The sequence below is a fragment of the Dendrobates tinctorius genome, unplaced genomic scaffold, assembly GCF_039654945.1.
Source record: "Dendrobates tinctorius isolate UK_male_01 unplaced genomic scaffold, ASM3965494v1 ptg000143l, whole genome shotgun sequence".
Taxonomy (NCBI): Eukaryota; Metazoa; Chordata; class Amphibia; order Anura; family Dendrobatidae; genus Dendrobates; species Dendrobates tinctorius.
Genome location: NW_027361810.1, coordinates 15,588,640 through 15,607,990, shown reverse-complemented (window position 1 = coordinate 15,607,990; position 19,351 = coordinate 15,588,640). Strand labels below are relative to the sequence as shown.

The 19,351-nt window shown below is 46.4% G+C and overlaps 1 protein-coding gene and 1 long non-coding RNA gene across 3 annotated transcripts in view; one reads left to right on the top strand and one right to left on the bottom strand.

The window, feature by feature from the left end:
* The window catches only part of THSD7B (thrombospondin type 1 domain containing 7B), a 501,312-nt gene that overhangs the window by 285,005 nt on the left and 196,956 nt on the right, over window positions 1-19,351 (bottom strand). For both annotated transcript variants that reach the window (XM_073545559.1, XM_073545560.1), the window contains exons 6-7: window positions 576-731; window positions 148-348 (exon numbers count right to left, since the gene is read on the bottom strand). In XM_073545559.1, coding sequence (XP_073401660.1) covers window positions 148-348; window positions 576-731 — 357 coding nt within the window. The remainder of the gene's footprint in view (window positions 1-147; window positions 349-575; window positions 732-19,351) is intronic.
* The window catches only part of LOC141049286 (uncharacterized), a 135,742-nt gene that overhangs the window by 62,563 nt on the left and 53,828 nt on the right, over window positions 1-19,351 (top strand). The gene's annotated exons all lie outside the window — the stretch shown is intronic.

The following is a 19,351-nucleotide window of genomic DNA, read 5'->3' as shown; positions in this document are numbered from 1 at the left end:
ACTTATGAAAGTTGACAGGTGAAGACACTTAAAAGGTTGTCCGGGTCTGAAAACATTTTTTTCAGCCGGATCTCCACAATTGATGACGATCACCTTCAATTACACAGACATCACAAACCAGAGAATGATAATGACCCCGATACTCACCATTCTCCCCTCGGCACGTTGTGTTTATGTCGTATTTTCCATGTCCACATTCTCCATTTTCGGGCACGCAGTGTAATTGTCCTGATACCGCCCACCGATGGCACACGGGGTCCTCGCATGGGACTGATTCTACTAGATGGGGACAGTTTCCAGCCGCTGTTTTGGGCTCTGCCACAACTTGTCTTCTTCTGAATTTAAAACCTGGGGAAAAAAAGTTTTTTCTCATCTAATTAATAAATACATTGTATCAAATTTATTTTTGAAAATTATATAGATACATGTATCAAAATGTTCCACTTATGGGCTGTTGTTCAGATTTATGACCATTCGTGGGCTTTTTTACCGTTTCTTGCAGACACAAATCAATACTTTTTAAAATATTTATATATATATATTTTTTTTTAACAGGGAAAAAAATTATAACAAACCTTTTCTCCCATGAGGCTCCAGACAATTTTCATGTCTACATGGCCCCCATTCCGTCCACGGAGTCAGCAAGCAATCTGATGGACAGGGGACGTTGCACAGTTGAACAGTCGATGGTGCCGGCTTCTCACAAAATTCCAGCTCCGCGGGTCTGAAGACTAAGCAAGACGAGACAAAATTGTGACACTTAAAATATAGAAACCATTCCGGGTTCACGTCATTGGTATTTACAAGGGTTTACATGCAACAGAGCTTTTGTCTCCACCATTCAGAGGCATAAGATCCTAAACCTTGGTGGGAAATTTTGATAAATGGTCAGTCCTTTATAACGCTGTGTGGATGAGAAGCCTTCCGGCACCTAGAATCATAGAATCATAGAGTTGGAAGGGACCTCCTGGGCCATCTGGTCCAACCCCCCTGCTCAAAGCAGGATTCGCTAAATCATCCCAGTCAGATGTCTGTCCAGCCTCTGTTTGAAGACTTCCATTGAAGGAGAACTCACCACTTCTCGTGGCAGGTGCCTCCACTCCTGATAAGCATTTGCTGCCAATAATGCACATTCATTTCATCGGCCACATAAGAGCATCCACCGCTAAAATGTTCCTGTTCTCAGGATCATACAATTCTGGACAGAGAATTGAGTCCTAATGCTGATTTATGGGATGAAGTTCCTCCATAAAGAAACTGCCTATTTGGCATTGGAGGCCATATAGGCCATGCAATGCTTCCTGGGAAATATGATATGCAAATAATAGATAAGCAAATCTCCCAAAAATCGTTTTTCTCAGATCTTCTCCATTCAGTGGTGAGATTCAATTTTGCATCGAATAAGTTTAGTGCAAATCGAATCTGCTAGGAAGGGATTATAAAAAAAACAAACCTCTATTTCGGGGTTCTTGCACCTCTCTGGAAGGGCAAATTATATGTTGAGAGGCCTTAAAAGGCTCTATATAGACTTACATGATTGCTGCTTCCGATTGATGGCAATCAAAAAGCTGTCCATTCAATTAGAGATGAGTGAACGGATTCTAAAAAAAAAACAAATTTGCGACAAATGTTCCTCAATCCAAATTTTGGGGGATTCTATTTGAACAAATTCTGACGGCTGGGGATAAAACCAAACTATTGCCCCCACTCTTCGGACCTCTGCGTATCTGTACCACCACTTCTCTTCCTTCCTACATCTGGCTTCTCTACATTGATGTGCGTCATGTGCCGGCATCTCTACTAGTCATCAGCGCTGTCACCAGAAACACAGAGGGACAAGAAGAAGGAAGAGGAGCGGCGTCTGTGGGACGTGTAAGGGAGGGGAGGTTGTACGTGAGTTTCTTGTTTTTTTTATATCTATGCCCTCAGAATTTGCACAAATCAAATCCCCTAAAATATGGATTCAAGCAAAATTTGGAGCAAAATCAATTCATTCATCTCTAGCAAATAGGACAGAGTCTCTAGCGCCATCTATTGGAAGCAGCAATCCTACACGTTAATATTGACCCTTTAAAAAAACCGCACCATGTGACTTGCTTTTCTGAAGAGGGGCAAGAACTCCAAAACAGCTGAAAGCATACTGAGATTCTGGTTTGGCTCTTTAAAGTGTCAATGTTGACCTCTAGGATTGCTACTTCCAGTCGGTGGCACTTGAGACCCCGTTTCCTTTCCTATTTGCAAATGATGCTGGTTATAATATTGTCTATAGACAGGGGCGTAACTACAATAGGTGCAGGAGATACAATCCCACCTAAGCCCTGGAGCCTAAGGGGTCCCAAAAAAGGTCCCTTTGGCCCTTATAAAAAGACCAATACTGTTAAAGATTTGCAATAATTGGGGGCCTCGTTATTGATTTTACATTAGGGCCCATGAGTTTCAAGGTATGCCATTGCCCATAGCGGTATTTATTTTTGTAAACCCTTATAGTATATTTTCCATTTTGAGTACATATCAATCTACATATTTGTGAACATAGTCTTTGCTATTCTTCCAGACAGGCGGCTGCTGCAGTGCAGTCAGCAGTGAGATTCTCTATATTTTATCAATTTTCATACTTGGTCTAATTTTTGAATGTAAAGGATCAAAAATCAGAGTCAAAAAAACATTTTGCTAAGAAGATATTATCCATCTTCTATCCAGATAATAAAAGCGTGGTTGGTTGGCGCTCATAAGAAAACATAAAATTGCTTAGACTCCGTTCAGTGCATTTTCTGTAAGATAAAAACCACATCTGAGCCGGGGAACTTCTCATTTCTCTCCACGCGGCAAGTGAAGCTTTGTCTTGATAAGAAGAGACGTTCTCTACAAACAACAGGGCTGAGGATTGGGACTTTGCAACCATTTATTCATCCATCTGAAGCTCTGAAAATGCAGCAACAACTTGACATTCACCATATCTGCAACATTTATCTATCCTAATCAGCCACGCTCGACTCCAGGGCTGATTTTCTTTCTAAACTTTCTAAACTGAACCATCCTGGGCAATTACTATAAACTTCCTGCAATAGGAAAATCACAACTGACATGAAATAAAAAGAGTTGATGCAATTAGGAGGAACAGTCAACTGAGCCAGGTGATCGGACGCCAGGGAATTGGAAGTCAATTTTATTTTATAAATCTTGAGAAATTCAAAAATTCCCAAATCCTGCAGTTTTTACGTTGCTTACTAGAGCACAAAGGTATTTCCTGTATGGGTCTGTCTAGGGCCATCAGTTAAAAATTGGAACCTTTGACAGACCTGGCACATGTAAATCCGCTTAGTGGGTTCCCGAGGTACCCTGGCCTTCACCCTTCAACTCCTATACAGAGGTCAGAAGTTACATCAGGGCCCTCTGTGTTGCATCCACAAAGTAGCTAATAGCTAGTTTGATAGAGGAGTGGTCAAAAGAGAAGTGCAATAGTTAGGGTGTTGAAAACGGGAAAAAAATTTGTTTATCAGGCAAAGTCAGGGGAAGAGCAAAGATAAGGTACCAGAAGGTCAGCCAAAGGAGAATCAAAAAGAAATATGAATTTAGGGCCCCCGGGTTGCACTCATGAAGTATCTGATGGCAATTTTGAGCGAGGAATAGTAACGTAGTTAGCAAGACCGAAAAAAGACATTCATCCATCTAGTTCAGCCTATATTCCGTCAGAATAAATCCCCAGATCTACATCCTTCTAAAGAACCTAGTTACTGTAAGATACAATATTGTTACGCTCCAGGAAGACATCCAGGCCTCTCTTGAACCCTTCGACTGAGTTTGCCATCACCACCTCCTCAGGGCAGTGAGATTCTGGAATTGACTGCCTAACAGTAAAGAATCCTCTTCTACAATGGTGGAAAAACCTTCTCTCCTCCAAAAGAGTAAAAGAGTGGTAAAAAGGACAAGTGTAATAATTGAGGTGTCAAAAACTGTAAAAAAAAAAAAATATCAGGTGACTAAGAAAAGTCAGGGGAATAGCCAACATCAGGTACCAGAAGGTCAGACAAAAATGAAAGGGAAAAAAAGAGAAAAAAAAATGGTTTCCTGTTTTTCATATCTCATTTTTTCGCCATTCATTCTTTGCTACTCCCTCATATGTATCATTCTGGTCTTCCCCTTTCACTCTGTTTGGGCACATTATTTTTCTGCTTCCTTAGTAGATTGGAGATTTGTTGCATTATCCCATTTCTATAGTTTATTTTCATTTCGGTTGATTGATGTATATACAGGGTCGGACTGGCCCACTGGAAAACCGGAGGATTCTCCGGTGGGCCCAGGCCTAGGGCCCCCACTGCTCCAGGGGCCCCCAGCCAGTGGCATGTCGCTAATGGCAGCACACCCAGCTGCTATGGGGCCCCTGAGTTAGGGGGGCCCGCCCGATGCCAGCGGAGCAGCAGCTGGAGACAGGAGCCTGTCCCCGCTGCTAATGAGAAATGAATATTCACACTTCCCCATGCCCCCACGGGCGTGGAGAGGAATGAATGTTCATTTCACTTTAATAGGGGGCAGTGTTAGCTGCATGCAGAGGCTAACACTGCTCGCATGTAAAGCTGGTGCACTGCATCCGGGCCCCGAGGGCAATCGGTGGGTAGGGAGCGATCCCTGCAGCTTGGCAGTGGAGTGGAGCTGCAGGGATCCAATGCTGTCCTGCTTCCTGCCCGGCGCTTCCTGTCTGACACAGTGCAGCTTGATGACGTCATCATTCAGTGCGCAGCTGTTTCAGAGAGGAAGCTGCCATCGGCGAAAATGCTGCCGGGATGTGCTGCGGGGAACATGCGGAGAGGTGAGTGGTGCTGTGTGTGTCTGTCTGCGTGCGTGTCTGTGTGTGTATGTGGTGCGGTGCTTTGTGTGTGTGAGTGTGAATGAGAGAGTGGTGTTGTACTGTGTGTGTATTGGAGATTGGCAATGATGTGGGTGATGGAGAGAGCAGTGATGGGGTGGTGGGGGAGAAGGCAATAATAGTTGTGGTGGAAAGGACAATGGTGGTGGTGGGGGAAGAGGCAATGATAGGATGGTACTTTATATTCTATGAGGGGGCTACCCCAACCCCTGCTACATAATTAAGACGTGTACTACCTTATATTATACCCTGATATTAGCACATTTTACCACACCGTTACATAGTGGTCCCAAAGAATTATTTTCTCTGGTGGGCCCGAGGTGCTCCAGTCCGACGCTGTGTGTGTGTGTGTATGTATGTATATATATATATATATATATATATATATATATATATATATATATCTGTTTTTTGTTCCTTATGTGCAGTCTAACTGATGAAGGTCACTGTATGACCGAATCGTCTTCTTCATTTTAGATCGCCTATGCACAATACAATTACCTTGTTTCATCTTTTACCCGAGTGCCAAGTTTTCTCCAAGTTTTGTATGGAATAAGATCCTACTTGGGCCCCATCCACAGAAGTGCCATAATTACTATATTGTTTAATTGATTAATAACCGTATGATATGACAATCCGTCCTATGCCGTCTGGGCGATATAAGCTTTCCAAGAGGGGAAGGAGCCGTACTAATAGGTTATATCAGGGCAGCAGCAACTTGCCTTCTAGTTATTAAAACTTTGAGTGAACTTTCTCCCTTCATTAATACAACCACATAAGAAATTCTGCAGCCACCAGCAAAAGCGTCTGGACAGTTCATGCAAAAAAAAAAACCTTATTACTGGATTATCCCTATATAGCAATTACATAATAATACCAGAAAGGGCCCCAAGGGAGCTGATAGGAAATTTCTCTCTAATTGATATAATTTCGCAGGATATTATCGTACGGCAGCACAACACGCTGGGACTCATTGCCGCTTGGGTCTCAGACAAAAGAGCAAAACTGAAAAACTACTTAAAAATACTTCTAGATGCTTCGAAGACTGAGCACATGCAGAATTAGTAATAATAGGCGCATACGCTTCCGGCATCGGGAGTAATTACATACTTGTAAAATTGAGATGATAACAGCCCAGATGTATCTAAATGGTCCGACGCCGATCCAAGTAAAACCATTAACGTGACTCAAAGTTCTCATAATTACCGATAAATGTACGTTGAGCTGGAATAAGGAATCGGTAGCTGAAACTCTGACCAATTATCTTCTATCTATATTTAATATATGTATAAAGCTCATTATCGCTGCATATATTAAATATAATCGTTTCTTAAAAGGAGCACTCCAGAAAAAAAAAAGAAATCTTCCCTATCTATTGGAACATAGGCTATTATCATTCTACTGTGCTTCTTCTGTGTTGTCCGCAGTCTTCAACCTTTCTTACCTTCTGATATGGTTCCCTTAACCCCATAATATAAGCGATTTTTCATTTTTGTGCTATCGTTCTTTTCCTCCCCTTATTCCAAGAGTCATAATTTTTTAATTTTTCCATCCACATAGCTTAGACAACTTTTTTTTTACGGGGTGAGTTTTTTAATTTCTTAATTTTTAATGGGGGAGGGGGGGAAAGGGGAGTGATTTGAACTTTTATTTTCTTTTTATTTCAGATTTTTTTTTATTTCTTTTTTTTACTTTTCGCTGTATTTGTTAGCTCCCTTAGGGGACTTAAATGTGTGATCATCCGGTCGTTTGTGCCGTACATAGCAATACCATAGTACTGGTGTATATAGTGAAAACAGCCATGGGCTAGCCCTCACAAGAGTACCATGATGTCAGGCATGAGAATCTTCAGCAGATCCCTGATTGTCATGGAAACCGATCAGCACCTCGCGATCACAATGCGGGAGCGCTGCGGAGCAGTTAGAAGTGTGCGCCCTCTTGCCAGTGTGCTATCAATGGCACTGTCTCAGATTACCAGTGGCATTTGTCACATTAACAGCTCTGCTCCACCCGCGGCTGTTATAGGCAGATGATGGCTAATTAACACAGCTATCATCTGCCGGGAAAGTTGCAGGCTCAGCTTGTTAAAAGGTTGAAAAAAGGACTTTTTTGTTACTTAAATGCATGCAATTGGGACTAAAAAAAAAATTAGCAATTAGGTTTTCTTCAAAAATTTGCACCATTTGCTTCTTGTGTTGCACAGACTATCCCTGGCTTTAGAACGAATTAACTGAGAATCCATCAATCAGTGGCCTATGACTGTGATGGAAGAGTTTGAAACTCTTTTATCTGTGTTCTCTGAGCTCCTTTCAGCTGATTTATGACCACGGATCACATCAAAGTTGAATGTGCAGGAAAACAAACAAATAATTTAGCTTTTGTGGCATGAAAGCTTTGACAAATCGACCCTTTTGTTTTACCCCTCAGTTCTTCTCACCCCTCCACGTTGTCGGAAACAGTTCTTATAATTTTAATTGGGGAGCTTTGTCCTTCCACACTGTTTTAGACTGAACAGAAGCTTTCCTTCCCAGATCAGCGCCATCAGACAGGACAGACTTGTCTCCAGTCCACTTCTGCAGAGATCACACGAGTTATTGCAGCCTTTTTTTTGAATAGCCGTGGAACATAAGGAGACCATACTGGGGAAACGGAAGGTGGGACGCCCTCACACCCAGGGCAGTGGGGTACTTGGTACGGGGCCCGATGGTCCTCAAAGGGGAGATGTCACGGTAGCTGGAACCTGGCCCGTGGCCCTGGGCGCCCATTGTAAATGTTCAGTATCAATGTGTAAGTCGTGACGCCACCTGTGGTGTTCGGCAATGAAGATGTAAGCCGACGCTGCAGACAGATCCTCTGGGACAGATGGTGTGGTGCAGCAGTGATGTTATAGCCCTCCACAGGCAGGGCTGTAGTCCCAGGGCAGAGTAAATGATGTGACACGTAGATGGTGTAGTGTCAGGCGCAAGGGATGTAGCAGTGCTGGGCAGGTTGGCGCAGGAATAAGTGGAGGACACCAGGGCCTGTAGTTCCAAAGTTTTACTCACAGTCTGTTGTACAAACAGGTGCCTGCCTCCGTGCCGTGTCCTCCGGGTCAGGGACTCAGTCAACCTCCTGGCCAGATGGTATACTCCTTTCCAAAACTCCGCCAACATGTGCCTTTCTGAACGCCTCCTCTTATAGCGCCTTTAAATGAAGTACTCCTAGTACTGAGTTACACTGGAGTTCCTCCTGTCCGATGTTCTTATGAACTCTACTTGTACGGCAGACAGCTGTAGCCTGCTTCGGGTACTCCTTGCTACTAATTCCCGGCTCATTATCCAGTTGCTGTTGTGCCCCCAAGTCTTGTGTGGGATTAAAGTGGTCTGTACTTCTATTCCTCCGGTGTCTGCTGCAGGACCATTAGTATCCACACAACCTCGGGGACCGGGCCCCGGCCTTGCGCTTGGAACTTCTAGGAAGGGTTCTCTTCTAACCCACGTCCTCTGTTCCCTTTTACTCCTCACGTTCCATACTAGTCTTTCTTTCTTATGGAGAATCAGGCTTTCAGTCTATGTTGCTCTCTCTCTTCCTTTCCCGTGCCAGCAGACCTAGATCACCGGGATCTGCCGCAGCACCTCCATCCAGTTATCCCTCTCTCCCGGGATCTTCTTCTCTCCAACTCTCTAACCAACTGACCTCCCTTCCTAAACTCTTCCCGCTCCTTGTAATGTAAACTAACTCCACCCACTTCCCAGCACGTTTCGTGATCCAAGCAGGGGGCCACCAATGGGTGCTTTGCTACACTACTTTGTGGTGTGGGGTGCAGGTGTTGGAGCGTGGTCAGGAGTCTCCACCTTACCTGGATGGTGGGATACCACACCTCAGGAGGAGGTGCAGTACCTCTGTGGTGACTGAGCCTCAGGGGTGCCACAAAGGCAGAGGGATGATAGCCACCACATGCATTCACTAGCTCCAGATTACAAATCTTCAGTGTCGATCAATATATGCTCCGGGTTTTCTTTGTGGCGTCTCAAAGTCTCCCTCACACACTGGTACTGCTGTAATGCCCAGCGGTTTATCCACATGCAATTCAGAAAAATGTACAATCCGCTGTAAGATGGCCTGTGGCAACGTACCAAGGGGTGTGTTCACACTGATTATTCTCTTTTTTTAAATTGTTGAAGCAGAAATTTTAAAAAAAACTATTGGAATTCAAAGGCCACGAGATGTGATCGGAGAGTCGGAGAGTGTCTGCTCTGAAAACTCAGCAAATAAATCAGTGTGAACGCACCCTACACATGATAGGCTTTTTATAGGTTTCTTTGGAGTGGGTCTACTCCGAAAAACACCTTAAAAAAAGCACTCAGAAATAACACATCTTCCTCTTCATTTATATGGAAAAAACAACTTGTTTGTCATATGTTCAGGCTTTTGAGCCTCTTTTAACTGCTTCAGATTTCCAAAAACAACAAGCAGTTAAAAGAAATGAGCGATCAGGCTTGGACTGGCCCACAGAAGAACAGGAGAATCCTCTGGCGGGCCCCTGTGCAGTATTGGGCCAACACCCTCTTATATGAGCAGTCCTTAGCACTATATACTTGAATCACTATGTACAGACAAAGGCGGTATCTTATTTATTTCCCAGTCTACCCAGTTCATTGTTATATAAATTTGTGATTGCAGGTAATGTCACATTTGCTTGTATCTGAAAAGTGGGGGACTGAAGTTGGTTACTGATGGCAGACCCGTCTGACACTGTGAGCGATCCATTCTTCCGGCCTTTTCCTGCTTGGATGGGCGTCTTTCAGAGCAGTTTTTATGGGTTTTTGCCTAAGAAAACATGTGCATTTTATTAATTGCTTAATAGACTAAAAAAAAAAAACTCACACCAATTGACTAAAAAAACACTTAAGAAAATTAAAAAAAAAAGTGTAGAAACTGTTTATTAATAATAATAATAATAATAATAATGGAAAGTTTAGAAACTACTTATTAATAATAATAATAATAATAATAATAATAGGGGTTGTCCACTACGAAGACGACCCCTTCTTGAACTAAACGTTTTTCCTCGATAAAATAAAAGTCTATACTCACCTCCAGTGGCGGCGCCGTTCCCCCGCTGTCAGCACTCGCAGTCCCGGAGCTCTTGAGCGATGCTGTGACAATTGATGCCCGGCACCCAGTCAGCGCTGGTGTCACTGTCTCCGCCTTAGTTCATACAGATTGACGATAAAGAGGAGGTCCGGACTACTGCTGATCTCTGGCTTCCTCTTCATGTTCAATCCGTATGAAGGCGGGGACAGTAATGCCAGTGCTGATTGGACGCCAGGTTCACAAGTCACAACACCACATGAGAGCTCCGGAACCGCGACTGCCGACATCGCTGGAACAGCGCCAGCACGGGAGGTGAGTATAGGTTTTTTATTTTATGGGGGCCAAACATTTAGTTTAAGAAGGGGTTGTCCTAGTAGTGGAATTTTAAGGAAATTCCCCAAAACATGCAAAAAGATACTTAAAAAAATTTAAAAAACGCTATCATTTCCAGCTTGAAAACGTCATCCTTTTTGCCCATCTGTTAAAAACGTTGTGTGCAGACATCCTTAGGGCGCTAATGTGGCGCCCCCAGGAGTATGGCCCCCACAGTGGCTTTGCCTTCCTCCAGGGAGGGTAATGCCAGGCTTGGAAGCAGTGAAGGGTCTCTCTCGCAGGTAACCTATACATGGAACACAGTTCCACTCCAGGCCAGCAGGAGGGACTCTGAACCGGAATTGAAGGGAGGAGTGCTCTCTGAGGGCCAAGAGGACGGAGTGGTCAGTTAGTGTGAGGAGGGTCATGTGTGTAGACGTGTGGAGAGAAGCTGGAAGTTGAGCTGAGGAAAGAGAGCTCCCTCACAGCGAGAGCGCATGAACTGGAGCCTGGTCTTCACGGTTGTACGGATACTAATGGTCCTGCAACAGACACTAGAAGAGTAGGAGGCTGTAAATGCCCTACCCCCATCTAAGACTCGGAGGCCCAACAGCACGGAGTGAGCCAAGAGAGGAACAGCAGCTACAGCTGTCTGCCATACGAGGAGTGCTAGTAGAAGAGAATTAGGAGGAACTTCAGTGTATCTCAGTACTAGGAGTACTTCACTCAAATAAGCGCTAAGAAGGAGACTGCACAGCCCATCTGCTGAGAGAGAATCCCTGAGCTGCTTCCAGGCTAGCCTGCTCCAGTGCCATCTGTAATCAGGACCCTGGACTGCATTTATCAAGTAAAGGTACAGAACTTGCACCCCGCTGTGTCTGTGTCTGCTTCTTACCCTTCCGGCACTGCTACATCCCGTGCCAACCACATCTACACTGCCCTGGGACTACAGCTTCACCTGTGGGGAGCTTTTACATCTTTGCTGCACTATACCATCAGTCCCAGTGGATCTGCATGCAGCGTCGGCTTAACATCTCACTTGTCAAACACCACAGGTGGCGTCATGAACTATTCCATTAACTATATTCCACCATTCAATCTCCCCTAATACTTGGGTGCCCAGGGCCACGGACCGGGTCACCGCTGCTGAGACACATCCCGCTGACACCAGCCCTGTACCGAGTACCCCACAGCCCTGGGAGGGCGACCCAATTTGGCGTCACAAACAGGATTAAGGAGCCCGGTATCCCCGGGTCCTGTGTGCCATAGACTGTGTTTGTGTAAAAGACTGTGTTGGTGCCAATCGCCGCCATTGCCGCTCTGCTTGGCGCGCGCGGGAACCAAAAGAGGCGTGCCTTCATGGGCGGAGCCTGCCGCAGAGCGCGAAGAAGTGAGGTGCCGCACGGGAAGAGAGCACAGCGCGCGAGAAGGAGAGGAGCTGAGGCCTACAGCCCGGAGCATTGGGCCTGCGAAGCGGCCGCCGGTAAGCTCACACAGCCCCCGGCCCTGGCTAACGTTAACTAGGGGGGGAAGGGAATGTCTGTGCTAAGCAGCAATGCAGCGGCGGACGCCGCCAACCCCTCAGCGCCGCAAGGAGTTGCGCCCGCCGCAGCGGTCCCCATAATGCCGCTGTCTATGCCCTACCTTCCGGGAGCGGCCTGGCTACCGCAGTACTCGGGTGAGTCACATACCCTGAGTGAATTTAAAGAGAGACTGTGCAGTTTGTTTAAAGTATACCCTCTGTCTGAAAGCCAGAAAGTGAACATCCTTATTGGACAGCTAACGGGTGCAGCACAGAGAGAGGTGAAAGCCTGGCAGGACACTGACAAAGAGACTGTTAAAAAGATTCTAGCCAAGCTGAGAAGCACCTTTGACACCCGCACTGCAGCTGAAATCAAGATGCGATACGTTGGAAGTAAGCAGAGAGCGCAGGACAGTATAAGGGACTATGCTCTTAACCTGCAGGAGGCACTGCGAGCAGTTAAGCAAGATGATCCTGACAGTGTGAAGGAGGAAGATAAACTGTTAAAGGAGCAGTTCATTGAAGGACTCCTATCCAGTACCCACAGAGGGCAGTTGCGCGTCATAACCCTGCAAAACCCTGATCTGGACTTTGCTTATTTTAAGGACAGGGCTATTCGGGTCCTGCAGGAATCAACTGACAGCCGTCCAGCGCCCCCTAGGCGCCCAGCGATCACCCACCATCAGGAAAAAACATCTTTTCCTTCCATCCCTGTGGAGGCGGATGCACAGACTCTGGATAAAGATCCAACTGAGGAGCTGCGTCTTCAGGTCCAGGAGTTGACCAGGGGAATGGCTGCACTTACTAAAACCGTGCAGTCCCTGCAGGTGTCCACCAAAGAGAAGATCCAGCTTGCTTCCAGTCCAGAGGATGTCCCTTGGCTCCGGAGGAGGAGAACCCCGCCACTCCGAGGAAGGAACAACGACCGCTATGACCAGGACGGACGTCCCATCTGTCGTCGCTGCTACAAGGCAGGTCATCTTGCAAGATTTTGTCCTGTAAACGAGCAACCCCTGGGGCAGAGGGCCAACCCCCAGGAGTAGGACCACAAGGCCCAAGGAACTGGCGAGCCAAGTATGTTGGAGGGAGACCGGTCCTTCCTGTGGTGATTGACGGCATCCCCATGAACACTTTGCTGGACACTGGCTCCCAGGTGACCACTATGCACTATATCCTCTACAAGCGGTATTGGGCTGACTCTGAACTCACCCGTGGCCCAACTGATGAACTAACAGTAGTTGCCAGTAATGGTCAGTGTTTACCACAAGTGGGATGTAAAGAAATTACTGTTAAAGTGGGGAGGGTGGAGTTGAAATCTCAACGTCTGATAGTTGTAGATATTGATCGACGTGAATGTAATCCCATGATGACTCTTGGTACAAATGTAATTGAAAATTGTCTTTCCGAGGTTATTGTCTTGTTGCAACAGGTGGCTGAGACTGCTGGTTCCAGTGAACAACGAGTCCTGCAGAAGGAGATCAGAGCCCTGATGCAAAGACAGCAGGTAGAACTCTCTGGCGGAGAAATTGGTAGTGTCAGAGTGAGTGATGCTTTCCCAATTGCAATACCCCCCAGATGTGAAATGTTGATTTGGTGTCGGGCAGCCATAGGCCTCAGAGGGAAGGATTACCAGGCATTGGTAGAACCAGTATAGTCTGATAGCAGGCCCACTGTCATGACAGCCAGAGGGGTGGTTGATGTACATAAAGGGAGAGTACCTGTACGCCTTTTGAATTGTGGGGAGGAGAAGGCCACAATACCTCGGTACGCCACAGTTGCTAAGCTAGTCACTGTTAATAACAACTCTTTGCAGGCAGCAGAGCCCTTGGTCTCATCCGATCAGGTGGATGACAATGGCTCTGTGAAGCAGCCAGATGAGTGGTGTCAGCAACTGCAGGTGGGAACGGACTCCACCTTCATACCAGAAAAATGGGGTTTACAGAGTGACCCAGGAGTATGAGCGGGTATTCAGCAAACACTCACTAGATTTTGGGAAGGCAAAAGGGGTCCAACATCATATCCCCACTGGAGGTCATCCATTAAAAAAAGGTGCCGGCCTATACCCCCAACACAATACCAATGTGCTAAAGGTATGCTGAGAGAGATGAAGGAAGCAGGGGTCATCAGAGACAGTTGTAGCCCCTGGGCAGCTCCAATAGTTTTTGTAAAGAAAAAGGATGGTACCATGAGAATGTGTGTTGATTACAGGAAAATTAACAGCATTACACATAAAGATGCCTACCCATTAACCAGAATTGAAGAGCCATTAGCTGCACTTAAAACTGCTAACTACTTTTCCACCCTGGATCTCACTAGTGGGTATTGGCAGGTTCCCGTGGCAGAGGCAGACAAGGAGAAAACAGCTTTTACCTCTCCAATGGGTCTATGTGAGTTCAACTATATGCCATTCGGGCTCTGCACTGCCCCAGGAACATTTCAACGGCTGATGGAGTGCTGCCTGGGACACATGAACTTTGTGACAGTCCTGTTGTACCTTGATGATATCATTGTTTTCTCCACAACTTATGAAGACCATCTGGAGCACCTGGCTGAAGTGTTTGAAGCCTTGTCCAATTTTGGCCTAAAGGTGAAGCATTCCAAATGCCACCTCCTGAAGCCCAAGGTACAGTACCTCGGTCATGTGGTGAGTGCAGAAGGTGTGGCCCCAGATCCTGACAAAGTCACAGTCATCCGGGACTGGCCGAAGCCCAGCAACCTCCATGAAGTACGCCAATTCCTCGGGTTGGTAGGCTACTACCGAAGGTTCATCAAAGGCTTCACTGAAATAGCCACTCCTATGCAAAATCTTCTGGTGGGGCAGTCCAAGAAAGCCAAACAGAAGAATTCCACATTTGAATGGACTGAGGAGTTGGAGAGGTCCTTCACCCGGCTGAAGATGGCTCTCACAGGGGATGAAGTCCTGGCCTACCCAGATTATGACAAACCCTTTGAGTTGTATACTGATGCCAGCAACGTGGGACTTGGTGCAGTACTGTCGCAGGTACAGAATGGCAAAGAAAGGGTGATCTCCTACGCCAGCAGGAAGCTTCGTCCCACCGAAAGGAACCCAGACAACTACAGTTCCTTCAAGCTGGAGTTCCTCATCATAGTCTGGGCTGTGACTGAGAGATTCAAGCCTTACCTAGCTTCAGCCAAGTTTACCATCTTCACGGACAACAACCCGTTGACTCACTTGGACACTGCAAAACAAGGTGCACTGGAACAGCGTTGGATGGCTCGGCTGTCTAACTATGAGTTTACCATCAAGTACCGGGCAGGGCACAAGAATGCCAATGCTGATGCGCTGTCCAGGATGCCTAATCTGCCAGATGCAGGAGAAGACCCTGAGGCTCTTGAAGAAATAGTTACCTCCCTTCCACCGGCCACTTGCGGCCCAACGTGCTCAAGGAGTGAGAAACAGACGGTCTGGCTTGAAAGAAGTCACCCTAAATCCATTGCCCCATCATGACTGGGCAGAAACTCAGGATAGTGACCCTGCAGTCCGCCTGGTGAAGGAGCTACTGTCACAAGCTGACTCACGCCCAGAGTCAGATGCTCCTGAAGAAACCCAGCAGTTGTGGAAGGAGAGAGGCCAGCTGTTCATTTATGAAGGAAAGCTGTGTCGGAGGAGTATCAATGCCCGCACTCATGAGCTGGTTTGGCAGGTGATAGTCCCAAAGAGAGAGGCATCAATGGTCTTGGAAGCATACCACAATGGAGCTGGACACTTCGGATGGAAGAAGTTGGAAGCCATGCTCCGGGAGAGGTTCTACTGGGCTGGTATGAGGAAAGCCATTGAGAGGTGGTGCCGGGAGTGTGGACAATGTAACCTGCGCAGAAAGGATCGAGACAGCCAGAGAGCTCCTCTACAGCCAATCATCACCAAACAGCCACTTGAGTTGGTAGCCCTGGACCATGTGAAGCTGGTTCCAAGCCGGTCAGGCTACATCTATGCTCTTACCGTTGTGGACCACTACTCAAGATTCCTGGTAGTCGTGTCTGTCAAAGATCAAACAGCCAGGACAGCAGCCAGAGCCTTCCAACAGTACTTTTGTAGACCACATGGACATCCTGAGCAAGTGCTTACAGATCAAGGTGCCGCCTTTGAGGCAGAAGTGTTCCAAGAATTCTGTAACTTGTATGGTTGTAAGAAGATCCAAACAATACCGTATCACCCACAGACCAATGGCATGTGTGAGAAGATGAACCAGGTAGTGATTGACCTACTGAAGACCTTGCCTTTGGAGGAGAGGAATCTGTGGCCAGAAAAGTTGCCAGATCTGGTGGATCTCTACAACCACATTCCTGTGAATTCCACCAACTGTTCTTCAGCCTACCTAATGAGGGCGAGGCCTGGGAAACTGCCTATTGATTTGGACATGGGAGCCCTGACACCTGAAGTAACATCACCAGATGCTGACTGGGATACAGAGAGGCAGCAACAGTACAGAAGAGTACAAGAATGTGTGGAAAAGAGTTTAGCTCAGGCAAGACAAATGCAAGAAAGGCACTACAATCAGCATGCACCTGCAGTTCCCTTGTCACCAGGAGAACAAGTCCTCAAGAGGAAAAGAAGACTGCATAAGTTGGATGATCAATGGGAAGCTGAACCCTATACCATTCTACCCTCAAACTTTGACAATACCAAGGTTTGCCTTATTCGTAAAGATGGAGGAGAAACATCAACAGCAATATCAAGAGATCATTTAAAATTATGCCCTGATCAGCTAAAAGAAAGAAAGAAAGAATGGAAGAACAAGATAACATCCAACCCACAGAAGAAGAAAAGGTCAGCACCATACTTGGAGAATTCCCTGCAAATTGGACTAAAGTAAATGATTCTATAGTGGTGCCAGTGTTGATATTTCCCCAACTGGTAGCACAGGAAGAAGTGACTCAAGAAAATCCTGAAGATCAGGAAAATCAGGCAGCAGATGCCACACAGCAGTGGAGCCAGAGAGTTTCCTTTGAAGTTTTCCAGTTTTTTATCTTGTTTTATGGACACTGAACCACAGGACTTGTGTGGTCACCAATTTGTTTATAGTTCACCATTTGCCCAGGAATGGACCATGGACATTGATGCTTGGACTTGTCATCTTAGGACTATTTTTGGAACTTGTGGTTTTTGTACATTTTCATTTTTCAAAATCTTGTACAACTATATTGGTTATATGTTTTCATGTTTTGTTCAGCCCAGGAGTGCTGACTTGCACTAGGGGGGAATGTAGCGCCCCCAGGAGTATGGCCGCCACAGTGGCTTTGCCTTCCTCCAGGGAGGGCAATGCCAGGCTTGGAAGCAGTGAATGGTCTCTCTCGCAGTTAACCTATACATGGAACACAGTTCCACTCCAGGCCAGCAGGGGGGACTCTGAACCAGAATTGAAAGGAGGAGTGCTCTCTGAGGGCCAAGAGGACGGAGTGGTCAGTTAGTGTGAGGAGGGTCATGTGTGTAGACGTGTGGAGAGAAGCTGGAAGTTGAGCTGAGGAAAGAGAGCTCCCTCCCAGTGAGAGCGCATGAACTGGAGCCTGGTCTACACGGTTGTACGGATACTAATGGTCCTGCAACAGACACCAGAGGAGTAGGAAGGCTGTTAATGCCCTACCCCCATCTAAGCACGGAGTGAGCCAAGAGAGGAATAGCGGCTACAGCTGTCTGCCATACGAGGAGTGCTAGTAGAAGAGAATTAGGAGGAACTTCAGTGTAACTCAGTACTAGGAGTACTTCACTCAAATAAGCGCTAAGAAGGAGACTGCACAGCCCATCTGCTGAGAGAGAATCCCTGAGCTGCTTCCAGGCTAGCCTGCTCCAGTACCATCTGTAATCAGGACCCTGGACTGCATTTATCAAGTAAAGGTACAGAAATTGCACCCCGCTGTGTCTGCTTCCTACCCTTCCGGCACTGCTACATCCCCGTGCCAACCACATCTACACTGCCCTGGGACTACAGCTTCACCTGTGGGGAGCTTTTACATCTTTGCTGCACCATACCATCAGTCCCAGCGGATCTGCATGCAGCGTCGGCCTAACATCTCACTTGCCGAACACCACAGGTGGCGTCACGAGCTATTCCACTAGCTACATTCCACCATTCAATCTCCCTAATACTTGGGCGCCCAGGGCCACGGACCGGGTCACCACTGCTGTGACACATTCCGCTGACACCGGCCCGGTACCGAGTACCCCTCAGCCCTGGGAGGGCGACCCCCTATGTCCCAAGGGTTATGGAAAGGAGATGATGAAAAAGTTGAGTCCTTTTGTCCTAGGTTGCCTTGGTTCTGGGTGTCCTGGTACCATCGAGGCCCCATATTATTATTCGCTCTTACTGGACTATGATTCTGTTAAATGCCAAATTAAAGCAATTCTCCAAAAACCACAGTTCCCGTGGCGTGGAGGGAGATATTTTACTATCCTCCATCTCACACATCTCGAATATTTACATTGCCCTGTTCCGGTGATTGATCTGCACCTCCATAAAACCGCCTTGTTTGCATCTCTAATCTCGGCCCAGGAGATATCAGCCCCCGATCTACCGAGCATCGGATTAAATGATGCCGCGGCCTAACATCAATGTTCTGCCAATAGTCTGCCTTCTGCCATTTGCAATCATTTTCACTTCATTTTCACCGGCTGGGGATAATAAATTGGGTTATAAAGTTATATCTCCTTTCTCCGAGGGAGCGATCTCCAGGGAAGGACGGCCGTGTAAATGAACTAGTCATTTGCCAGTCACACAAATGTAATTTCCAGCGCTTAGCGACATTTCAGGATTTCACAAGGAAATGACAACGACTCGTATGTTACTTACGGAGCTTTATTAGTCGGGGTCGTAGCTGTCATCTATGTGCGATTATCGGGGACTCCAGAATTATTTTGTTTTTCAAATGTATTTCTTTTTTATATCCGAGCCTCCATTTTATAGATAAACTATGGGCAGTGGGCAATTGTTTTCTGAACCCTTTATACCTATTTTTTTTACATAGATATCCATGAATCTTGCTCTGTCTTAGACTGATACACTGTCACAAACCAGCAGCTGTGCGAGCAGGTCTAGGACAGGAGAGTTTTCAGCCGATAAAGCTGAGTGATGCACTGTATTTAGATTCACTGTTTGTAGTGGATGAATATTAATGTTCTTGTGCCGCTCACACGGCTGCAGGGCTCGTTGCAATAGGAATCTCTATGGTAATGAAATGTGCAGGTGAGCGAGCAAAGTGTGATCCAGACAAATCTGCCTCCGTTTAACGCTATATATGCAGCTTCCAGTCATGACACTGGCATTAAAATGGTTGGATGGAAGGGGGGGGTCCCATCTGTCACCTGTCGCCCCCTCTTGTAAAAAGGGGTGCTGCCATGTTTGTATTCAAATGAAATTGCTCAATGATATCACCGGATATGGATTCCGGAGCCGACAGAATTAACTCATTTTTTGATTGACAGCCTTCTTTGTAAGGAAATAGAGACATAGATTGATAGCTATTACTGAATAGAACCGCCTACTGGACTCTTGAACCCCCTGACAGCAGGGATATTAATTAATACATTACAAGTTAGATAGAATCTGTTTTCATAAAACTAT